The sequence below is a fragment of the Callorhinus ursinus genome, unplaced genomic scaffold, assembly GCF_003265705.2.
Source record: "Callorhinus ursinus isolate GAN/ISIS: 27379988/994484 unplaced genomic scaffold, GSC_fseal_2.0 scaffold5, whole genome shotgun sequence".
In the NCBI taxonomy this organism is placed as follows: Eukaryota; Metazoa; Chordata; class Mammalia; order Carnivora; family Otariidae; genus Callorhinus; species Callorhinus ursinus.
The window spans coordinates 838,537-850,604 of record NW_027397067.1 but is presented as its reverse complement, the minus strand read 5'-3'; the positions used below and the strand labels follow the sequence as shown (position 1 = coordinate 850,604).

At 38.3% G+C, this 12,068-nt stretch overlaps 1 protein-coding gene across 5 annotated transcripts in view; it reads left to right on the top strand.

Annotated features, from left to right (window-relative positions):
• The window catches only part of PRKDC (protein kinase, DNA-activated, catalytic subunit), a 232,649-nt gene that overhangs the window by 49,389 nt on the left and 171,192 nt on the right, over positions 1–12,068 (top strand). For all 5 annotated transcript variants that reach the window (XR_003207910.2, XM_025870579.2, XM_073892755.1 and 2 more), the window contains 3 exons: positions 2,567–2,793; positions 10,429–10,523; positions 11,965–12,064. Coding sequence is in view for 4 of the 5 variants with exons in the window: in XM_025870579.2 (XP_025726364.2) it covers positions 2,567–2,793; positions 10,429–10,523; positions 11,965–12,064 (422 nt within the window). In the remaining variant the exon portion in view is untranslated. The remainder of the gene's footprint in view (positions 1–2,566; positions 2,794–10,428; positions 10,524–11,964; positions 12,065–12,068) is intronic.

The window sequence follows — 12,068 nt, the reverse complement described above, 5'->3', positions numbered from 1 at the left end:
GTATCTTTATAATTGTCATTCTGAACTCTAGTTCCAACATCTTACTAATGTCCGTATTGATTAGGTCCCTGGTGGTCGGTACTGCCTCTTGTTCTTTTTTTTTGAGGTGAGTTTTTCCATTTTGTCATTTTATCCAGAGAAGAACAGAGAATGAGAGAACAAAATACTAAAAGGAGTAACAATGACCCCAGAAAAATATGCACTAAACAAATCAGAAGAGACCCGAAACTGAGGTTAAAGAAAGGAAAAAAAGGAAAAAAAAAAAAAAAGAATATGATCAGGCTGGTGAATAGAACAGAGCCACACACTAGATTTTGGGTGTATTTTGGTCTATTAGAATAAACTGCCTCCCCCCCCCCAAAAAAGAAGTAAGAAAGAATAAAGTTTCCTCCCCAAACTTTAAAGAATAGAACACTTATGTATATACAAAAATAAGGGTAAATACGATGAAGTGATGGAATATGACTGTAAAGATGAAAATTAAAAAAGATTTTAAAAAAGGAATTGCTAAGAAGTTGGTTGAAAAAAGAAAGAAGAAAATTAAAAAAAAAAAAGAATGTGATCAGGTGGGAGACTAAAACAAAGCCATACACTAGAGATTTAGGGTATATTTTGGTCTGTGAGAGGAAACTGTATCCCAAAATTTTAAAGAAAGAGAAACATACATATATATGTGTGTGTGTGTGTGTATATATATATATATATATACACACAAAAGATAAGGTTAAATACAATGAAGGGATAGAATATGGTTGTAAAAAGGAAAATTAAAAAAGATTTTTAAGAAGGAATTGATAAGTTGTTGAATGAAAATGAAAGAAGAAAAATTTTAAAAAATAGAAAATAAATAAAATTAAAAAAATTCATTTGGAAGACTAAAGAATCATGGGAAAAACGCCATGAATTCTATGTGCTATATTCCCCTAGCTCTGTAGTTTTGCAGTTCTCATTGATTGGTAAACTTGGTTTTGGCTGGATGTTCTTGCTGGTCTTCTGCAGGAGGGTCCTGTTGCAGTGATTCTCAGATGTCTTTGCCTGAGGCTGAATTGCCCAGCCCTTCCCGGGGTGGACTAAATAATCTGCTCGGGTTTGCTCTCGGGAGCTTTTGTTCCCTGAAAGCTTTCTGTACAGCTTTGGACGACGAGAGTGAAAATGGCAGCCTCCCAATCTCTGGTGCTAGAGGAGCCGAGAACTTGGGGCCCCACTCTTCAGTGAGCCCCCAGAGAAAAGCATCAATCACTTCTGTCTCCCTGGTCTCCGGCTGCACTCCGTGCTCACCCGGCCTGTGACCAAGCTTTTCTATCTCTGGCACAGGACCCCGTTTGGAGTCTCCAAACCCAGCAGATTCCTGCGGTGTGCTTCTGCGCCACTCCTCCCCAGGGAGGAAGGGCATTCTCCCCGGATCTGCCGCTTGTTGGGTCCCTGCTGGAAGAGTAGTGGCTGGACTGTGCCGCGGATCATGGTTTATGGCAACCGTGAGCTGAGAGCCCACTACTTGGCTCCGTCTTTGCAGCCGGCTTCCCTGCTCCGATACCTGGGAGCTCTGCCACACTCAGGCACCCCCGGTCTTCCTGTGACCCTGAGGGTCCTGAGACCACACTGTCCCAGCAAGGGTTCCACCCCCTGCTTAGCCACTGGAGTCATGTCCCTCAGCAGAGCTGACTTCTTTAAGTTCCGATTTTGTACTCTGCTGCTCTGTCACTTGTTGGTATTGGCTGACGGAGGCTCCCTCCCCCTGCTATCTGTCTTCCCGAATAGCGCCTCAGATTCACTTCTCTGCACGTCCTACCTTCTAGAAAGTGGTCATTTTTCTGTTCAGAGTTGCTGCTATTCTCTTCTTCAATCTCCTGGTGAGTTTGTAGGTGTTCAGAATGCTTTGATACCTATCTAGCTGAATTCCTGGGTCCAGACGAAATTTAGGTCTCCTCCTCCTCTGCCATCTTGCTTCTCCCCCATGATTTTTCTTTATGTAGCATTACAGTTCTCTTGGTACCCAGAACGATCTTGTTTCCTTTAAGTTCAATAAAGCAATTTCAAATACTGTTATGAGGTAAAATCACCACAGAAACTTTTAGGATATAGCCATTGGGTTTCTTCAGGGAAAGGAAGAAATTTTGTTACTACATAATTAAAATAGTCTCCTTTTTTCATGGATTTTTCAGTTTCTTAGTTTTTTGTTTTGTTTTTTAAAGAGTTTATTTATTTGGCAGAGAGAGGGAAGAGAGCAAGCACAAGCAGGGGGAGCAGCAGACAGGGGAGAAGCAGGCTCCTTGCTGAGCAGGGAGCCCGATGTGGGGCTTGATCCCAGGACCCTGGGATCATAACCCGAGCTGAAGGCAGCCGCTCAACTGACCGAGCCACCTAGGTGTCCCGTTTCTTAGTTTTTTTGAAAGAAAATGTTTTCATTATGTCAAAAGGACTTAGAGTTTAGTTTCTAAACAATCTGATTGGTTTTACTTGTGCTTATTTTTTCTTGAATAGTGCCGTAAATTAATTTTCACAACATGCTATAGTTATACTCAGAAAAGACCAGGGTATTCAGTTGACATCTTATGTTTTGTTTTAGGATGGAGTTGTAGACCCTGTTGACAGTACTTTAAGAGATTTTTGTGGTCGGTGTATTCGCGAATTCCTCAAATGGTCCGTTAAGCAGACAACACTGCAGCAGCAGGAAAAAAGTCCAGTAAACACCAAATCGCTTTTCAAGCGACTGTACAGCTTTGCCCTTCACCCTAATGCTTTCAAGAGGCTAGGAGCATCACTTGCCTTTAATAATATCTATAGGGAATTCAGGTAAGTAAGCCATATGACAGGGAAGAATATAAAATAAGTTCTTGAAATTTTTAATAGTGATTGTGAAAAGTGCTGTTTATGTATCCATGTATTCGTATATCAGGCATTTAGTTAACTATTATGTGTCAGATGCTGTGCTATTTTCTGGGGATTAAAAAATTAATTAAAATACAGTTCACATTCAGGAAGCTCAGAAACTACTGAGAGATACATACAAACATAATACCATAGCAATCTTTTAAATGCAACAGAAGACATAATCTTTGGAGCACAGAAGAGGAGTATCTAAGCCAGCTTGAGTAGGTTAAAGAAGTCTTCCTGTAGTGTTTATACTTAGATGAATCTTAAAGGATAAATAAATCAGCCAAAGCATTTCAGATCAAAGAAATGGATTAGAGAAGAAAAATAGGATGTTATATAAGGAGATGAAGACATTTTATTTTCCTTGACTGTGGAGTTGGAAGTTTGGAAGGGAGCATTAGTGAGACTGGCCTGGAGCCTTTGTCTGTAGAGTTAAAAAACATAGGTTACTTCTAGTGACAACAAGTTCCTGGAGTTTTGGGAGAAGAGAGCTGCATGTTTAAATTTCCTCCTAAAATCCACCTGCCATAGCTATATGGAGAGTAGATCTGAATGATATAAGACAATAAGACAGGGCCAGGACACCAGTGAAGGGGCTGTTTCAGAAAGCCAAAAGAAAAAAAAAAAATCATTAGTCCCTGACCTAAGGTTGTAGTAGTAGTGTTTGTTCATTCATTTATTGTTACTTATTAAGAATATTATGTGCCAGGCACTGTGCCAAATGCTGATGTTAAACAGATACAGCCATTCATGAGGATTGCATTTAAAAAAAGAGATAGATAATAATTAATCACATAGATAATTGTAAAACTTGTTGCTGAAATCAGTTCTTTTAAGTAGTAGTAGATGATTACAAGTAATCTTATAATGAGGAACCTGACTTTGTTTGGTCCAGATGGTTCTCTCATGAAATGACAGTTATGATAAAGATGAGGCAACAGCTGTAAAAGTAAGATAGATGATAGAGAAGGATGGATGGATGGATGGATAGGAAACTGTGTGTGTGTATCTGTGTACGTGTGCACATTTATATGAAAATTGACTAGAGTTTGAAGCCACTATTATTTTTTTTAGCTTTTTAAATTGTGAAACTTATATGTACAAAAGAGTGTTTAAAACGTATGTATGAATCTGTCACTATTTTCAGATGACACAGTATTATATATAGAAAACCCTAAAGACTTCACCAAAAAACTATTAGAACTAATAAATGAATTCAGTAAAGTTGTAGGACACAAAATCTATATATACAAATCTATTGCGTTTCTATACTTTAATAACCAATTATCAGGACATGAAATTAAGAAAACAATCCCATTTATAATCACATCAAAAAGAATAAAATACCTAGGAATGAATTTAACCAAGGAGGTGAAAGACCTATACATTAAAAACCATAAGACATTGGTGAAAGCAACTGAAGAAGACACAAATCAGTGGAAAGATATACCATGTTCATGGATTGGAAGGATTTATATTGTTAAAATGTCCATACTCCTCAAAGCAATCAACATAGTGCAATCCATATCAAAATTCTAATGGCATTTTTCATAGAAACTAAACAATCCTAAAATTTGTGTGGAACAACAAAATACATTGAAGAGCCAAAGCAATCTTGAGAACGAAGAACAACGTTGGAGGCATCATGCTCCCCAATTTCAAACTATACTACAAAAGCTGTAGTAATCAAAACAGTGTGGTATTGGCATAAAACAGGTTAATGGAACAAAATAGCTTAGAAATAAACCCATGCAAACATGGTCAATTAATCTTCGACCCAGGAGCGAAGAATAAACAGTGGGAAAAGGACAGTCTCTTTACTACATGCTGGTGTTGGGAGAACTGGACAGCCACATGCAAAAGAATGAAACTAAACTAGTATCTTACACCATACACAAAAATTAACTCAAAATGGATTAAGGACTTGAATGTAAGACCTGAGAAGCCATAAAATTCCTGGAAGAAAACCTAGGTGGTATGCTGTTTGATATCAGTTTTGGCAATGATGTTTTGGTTCTAACTCCAAAAGCAAAGGCAACAAAAGCAAAAATAAATATGTGGGACTGTATCAACTAAAAGCTCCTGCATGGCACAGGAAACCATCAATAAAATGAGAAGGTGACAAAAGATGATCAGTATCATTAGTCATCAGGGAAATGCAAATCAAAACCACAATGAGTTATCACCTCATGCCTGTTAGAATGGCTACTATGAAAAAGACAAGAAATAACGAATGTTGGCAAGGATGTAGAAAAAGGGGAACCCTTGTGCACTGCTGATAGGAATGTAAATTGACAGAGCCACTATGGAAAATAGTATGGAGGTTCCTCAATAATTAAAAATAGAAGTACCATATGATCCAACAATTCCACTTTTGGGTATTTACCTAAAGGAAATGAAACATTAAAAAAGATATATGCACCCCCACAATTATTGCAGCATTATTTAAAATAGCTAAGATATGGAAAGTGTCCACCAGTGGATAGATGGATAAAGAAAATGTGGTATATGTATACAATGGAGTATTACTCAGCTGTGAAAAAAAGAATGAAATCATGCCATCTGTGAAAACGTGGATGGACCTTGAGGGCATTATGTTAAGTAAAATAAGTCAGAAAGACAAATACCTGTGGTCTTACTTATTTGTGAAATCTTAAAAAAAAAAAAAGACAAAATTCAAAGATACAGAGAATAGATCGGTGGTTGCCACAGGCTGGGAAGAGAGGTAGGCAAAATGGGTGACCAGTCAAAAGGTACAAACTTCCAGTTATGAAATAAATAAGTCATAGGGATGTACAGACATGCCTCATTTTATTGCGCTTCATTTTTTAAAAAAGATTTTATTTATTTATTTGAGAGAGGGTGAGCGAGAGAAGGTGGGGGGCAGAGGGAGAAGCAGACTCCCTGCTGAGAAAGGAGCCCGATGCGGGACTCGATCCCAGAACTTTGGGATCATGACCTGAGCTGAAGGCAGATGCTTAACCGTCTGAGCCACCAAGCATCCCTTATTGTGCTTCATTTTATTGCTCTTCACAGATACTGCATTTTTTACAAATTGACTTTGAGCAGGTTTATTGGCACTACTTTTCCAACATTTACTCACTTTGTATCTCTAAGTCATGTTTTGGTAATTCTTACATTATTTCAAACTTTTTCATTATTCCTGTATTTGACATGGTGATCTCTGATGGTGATCTTTGATATAACTATTGTGATTGTTTTGGGGTGCCATGAACTGCTCCCATATAAAACAATGACCTTAATTGATAAATGTGTGTGTTTTGACTGCTCCACCAACTGGCTGTTCCCCTATCTCTTTCCCTCTCCTCGGGCCCCCCTATTCCCTGAGACACAACAATGTTGAAATTAGACCAATTAATAACCCTACAATGGCCTCTAAGTGTTAAAGTGAAAGGAAGAGTTGCACATCTCTCAATTTAAATCAGAAACTAGAAATGATTAAGCTTAGGGCAGAAGGCATATCAAAAGCCGAGATAGGCCAAAAGCTAGGCCTCTTACACTAGTTAGACAAGTAGTGAATACCAAGGAGAAGTTCTTGAAGGAAATAAAGCTGACACTACAGTGAACACATGGATGAAAAGGACGAGAAACAAACTTATTGCTGATATGAAGAAAGTTGTAGTGGTCTGGAATGAAGATCAGACCAGCCATAAAACTCCCTTAAGCCAAAGCCTCATCCAGAGCAAGGCCCTAACTCTCTTTAGTTCTATGCAGTGAGAAGGTAAGGGAGCTGCAGAAGAAAAGTCTGAAGCTAGCAGAGGATCCATGAGGTTTAAGGAAAGAAGCTGTCTTCATAACATTAAAGTGCAGGATGAAGCAGCAGGTGCTGATGTAGAAGCTGCAACAAGTTATCCAGAAGATCTAGCTAAGATAATTAATGAAGGTGCCTACGGTAAGCAACAGATTTTCGGTGTAGGTGAAACAGCCTTCTACTGGAAGAATAATCCATCTAGTACTTCCATAGCTAGAGAGAAGTCAGTGCCTTGCTTCAGAGCTTCAAAGGACAGGCTGACTCTCCTGATGGAGGCTAATGTAGCTGGTGACTAAGTTAGAGCCAGTGCTGATTTACCATTCTGAAAATCCTAGGCCCTTCAGAATTATGCTAAATTTACTCTGCCTGTGCTCTCTAAGTGGAACAACAAAGCCTGGATGATAGCCGTCTGTTTATAGCCTGGTTTACTGGATATTTGAAGCCCACGGTTGTGAACTGCTCAGAAACAAAGATTCCTTTCAAAATATTACTGCTCAGTGACAATGTACCTGGTCACCCAAAAGCTCTGATGGAGAAATATCATGAGATTATTTGTTTTCATGCCTGCTAACACAATATCCATTCTGCAGTTAATGGATCAAAGTTACTTTGACTTTCAAGTCTTATTATTTAAGACATACATTTCATAACGCTGTAGATGCCATAGAGAGTAATTCCTTTGATGAATCTGGCAAAGTAAATTGAAAACCTGGAAAGGATTAACCATTCTAAATGCCATTAATTACATTCATGATTCATGGGAAGAGGTCAAAACATCAACATTCACAGCGGTTTGGAAGAAGTTGATTCTAACCTCATGGATGACTTAGAAGGGTTTAAGACTTCGATGGAGGGAGTAACTGCAGATGTGATGAAAAGAGCTAGAGAGCCAGAATCAGAAGTGAAGCCTGAAGGTGTGACTGAATTGCTGCAATCTCATGACAAAACTTTAATGGATGAGGAGTTGCTTCTTATGGATGAGCAAAGAAAGTGGTTTCTTGAAATGGAATCTACTTGTGTTGAAGATTGTTGAAATGACGATAAAGGATTTAGAATACTGTATAAACTTAGTTGATAAAGCAGTGGCAGGGTTTGAGAGGATTGAGTTCATTTTGAAAGAGACTCTGCTGTGGGTGAAATGCTACCAAATAGCATCAAATGCTTTAGAGAAATTGGGTCTGGAAGGAAGAGTTGATCTATGCAGCAAACTTCTCTGTTGTCTTATTTGAAGAAATTGTCACAGCCACCCAACCTTGAGCAGCCACGAACCTGATTAGTCAACACCAGCCATCAACATCGAGGCAAGACCCTCCACCAGCAAAATGATTATGACTTGTTGAAAGTTCAGAATATGGTTAGCATTTTTTAGCAATAAAATATTTTTAATAAAAGTATGTACATTTTTTAGACATAATACTGTTGTGCACTTAATATACAGTACAGTATAAACATAACTTTTATATGCCCTGGGAAACCAAAAAATTCACTTCACTCCCTGTTTTGAGATAATTGCTTTATTTTGGTCACCTGGAACCGAACTCGTAAGATCTCTGAGGTGTGCCTATAGAGTATGGTGACCGTAGTTAATAATACTGTATTGCATATTTAAAAGTTGCTAGGACAGTTGATTTTAAATGTTCACATCACAAGGAAAAAAATTTGTAACTGTATGGTGATCCATGTTAACTAGACTTACTGTGGTGATCATATTGTAATGTATACAAGTGCAGAGTTGTTGTACTCCTGGAATTAATATAATGTTATATGTCGGGTATGCCTCAGGTTAAAAAAGAACTGCGTAAAGTTTCTTGAATGATAATAAAACAAGTTTTTGTATACTCACCACCTAGGTTAAGAAATGGAGTATTTTCAATATTTCAGACCTTCCTCTGCTCTGAACTAATCATTCTTTCTTTATGTTACTTATTCCCTTGTTTGTCTTTTTTGTTTCATTTTGTATGTATATACCCTAAATGATATACTTTCGGATTTTGGAAAGCAGTAAGGTCAGTGTTTTCACTGTTAGGTGAAGTATCCTGGGATATTCTTTTCAGTGGAGACTGGTTTCAGCTTCCATGAAAGATTACAGAAGCGCATTCCAAGGAATTAGAGTGACAAGGTTCTTGTTAGTTTTGGGAAGCAGAGCTCTCCAGAATGGTGTGAAGTAGACTACAACTGACGTCTGAGAGTGTGGACTGCCCTTTAAATTCTGCATCTCAGTTCCCGTTGGTCCACCCCCATGTGTCAGGAGCATGTCAAAGCAAAATTCTCTTGTGGGATAAATGAGCACTGTCAGCTGATCCAGATTGAACATGGACAGGAGAAGAACTTTAAGTACCTGATCATGGTAGGCCAGATTAAGAGGAATTTGGGCTTTCTTCTTTATAGGTTGAAAAATCCGTACTGTGGTGTTTTGGTGGAGACAGCTTTAACAAGTCTCTTTTTTGGATCCTTGCTCACCTGTCAAGTGTGGGTCTTCTTGCCTCTCCTCTTGGATGTCCTCTGTACTTCTTCCCTGTGTTTGATCTTTTGTTTCCTTTTCCTCTCTTGTCTTCCATTTTGGATACTATTGATTTGTTGGATCACATTCGAAGTGGCTTTTTGAGAAAAGGTGCATGAGTGATAATTTTTTTGAGATTTGGAAGTTGAATACTATAGATACGAGTTCTGTTGTTTCCTTTCTGCATGCTAATGAACTGTTTTGTACACCTTTCTTTGGAAGCACAGTTCTAGGGCATCATTTTGTCATGTCATTTCTCTAATTACCTATTTTAGTTGGTGTTGATACATAAGCTGTTATACTCAGCCTGGCCTTTCAAGGCCCCCCCACCCCAGCTTTTGCAATCTCATCACAAACTGCTCTTCCAAGTGAACCTTTTCTTCTAGCTTTGTGGGTTTGCTTGCTGTCTCCTGTGTTTTTCATCTTGCCTCCATGTCTTTGCCCATACCACATATTTATGGGGAATGTCCTTTATTTTCAGTGTCAGATCGGGATGTGTGACACTAGGGGAGATGTGGAGCTTGTGGAACTCTTGACAGGCCCTGTCCATCCTAGGATTCAAACTTAAAAAAAAGAAAAAAAAAAAAGAAACTGGGACAGTATTCCTGCCAAACCAAACACCAGTTTGTAATTCTTGTTCTAAGTGCTCTCCGTCCTCCGGCACCTCACTCCAGTTCTGTTTGTTCCAGGAAATGCGCTCCTTCCCAGTGCGCCGTGCAGTGACCCAGCACTTCATCACACAAGTAGAACTTCCAACTCGTACTATTCTCTGAACTCCTCTGAGACTTAGTACCTAGCCCTGTCATTTTATGCTTAATGTATAAAGTCCTGTGTTATTTTTACTGTCCTGTGTTATTAAGGAGCAGATTTTTGTTTACTGTTGGTGTTGACTTACTTTTGGATAGGGTGAGAGCTCTTGAAATTCTTTTATTCTGAAAGAATGTGGATGTGGTATGAGACCTTCTTTTCTATTAATCTTAATGAGGTGTGTGGAAGTGTGGTCAGAAAAGTGGTTCAGACCTTATGTGCTATGAGCAGTTCTACAGATGGAAGGGTACTTGTGTGCACAGAAAAAGCCAGTGTTGCCTCTTTTGGTTTATGTACTTTTTGAGGAAGTTTTCTTTGACAAGTATTTTAGGTTGCTTTATGTTTCAAAACATTTGAGCCATTTTTTTTTTAAAACAAGTTTAATTTATGTGTTCTTTGATAACATTACTTTTTGCCCTTGTCACTCCTGCTTTATTGTTTTCCTAGGTGAGGTTCAATATTCTTTATTTTACAGGGAAGAAGAGTCTTTGGTGGAACAGTTTGTGTTTGAAGCGTTGGTTACATATCTGGAAAGTCTGGCCTTAGCACACACAGATGAGAAATCCTTAGGTAGGTCTTATCTGAGCTTTTTGTTTGCACACCGGTTCTGTTTGCCTGACAAATCTATAAGAGCTTTTCCACTCGGGTTAAGCCTCAAGTAGTTCTCTCATAAGGTGGTGTTTTCTTTTCTCTCATCTCCCATGTAGGATGGTAAGTGTGAAGGGGAGATATGAGATATGCCCCTCTGGTGCCTCTTCAATGCCCGCCTCCTTTAAGGCCCACAGATTTTCCAGGGAGAGACGAGGGCAGGTGGGATAGTTTTATTGTGCAGCTCCAGTGAAGCCAGCCAGCCACTGTGATGACACGAAATGTGAGAATGTACGATTACACCATGTAAAGAAAGCTGAGTATGATAACCACTGAGATGTGGCCAGTGTCTCACTGATGACAATTTGAAACATGGAAAATAGATTGTGATTACAAGATTGTGATAAAGATGTTTTGACCATAATTAAGAAATAATACAAAATAATAAGTCAGAAATAGACTTAAATTAGCTAAGAGAGTAATAAATGGTAGTCTTACAATTAAATTCTGTCTAGCAGGTATTATGAACATCCTGGAGTTTCTGGGCTGGAAGTCTTCTTAGACATCTTACCCAGAGAACACAAGTGACTGATCTAGGTCGCATAGCTGTGTGTGGCAGAATGCTCTTTCACTTATCCAGGTTTTATTTTGTTTTTTCAAAAGACAGGTTGAGCTCTATTACTCTTCATGTTGATAGCCTGCTATGGGTAAAAATGCTTAAAATTTAGCTCTTGTCATCAAAGAGCTTAAAATTGTTTATCTTAACAGCTCATATAGGTGAATTTTCTCAACAAGTGAAACTTAACTTTTAAAAATCACTGCCATATCTTCAAAGCATAAAAAGAAAACTTTTTCTTGGTTACAGAACTCAAGTTCTGTAAGGCTCCTTTCCTAAATAACCTGAGATGTCTGTGGATGGTTTTACTAATTTACTCTGGTTCTCCTACAGTGGCTATATTATTAAGCTATTGAATGGCTTAACCTACATAAGAACAAGGGGAGGTCAAGGAATTTATACCCCTTAAATAATAGGCTTAAATTGAGGTAAATAGGATCTGGCCTGGTATGTGAGTTTTGTAATACCCGTAGAGTCTCTTCCACCTCAAATCCATTATGTGAGGCTGTGCTTTGGCTGGCTGGGGACTGGTGGAGCAGTTTCTCATTAGGTGTAGTATTGCTGTGAATGTGTTTGTGCATGTGCACTATACTATCCTGCAATCTTAAATGTGGGTTTTGTTTTTGTTTTGGGACAATATAAATCATTTATTTAAAATTTGCATTCTGAGGGATGAAACAATATTAACTCTATTGTAAAATTACCTTTTTAGTTAAAAAACTAGGTCAATAAACTTATAATGCTATTTTATTAATAATAATTAGCTGTTTATCTCCTTTGGAAATATATTTTTATACTTGGGAACAGGTACAATTCAACAATGTTGTGATGCCATTGATCACCTAAGGCGTATCATTGAAAAGAAGCACATATCTTTAAACAAAGTAAAAAAGCGACGTAGGCCACGGTAG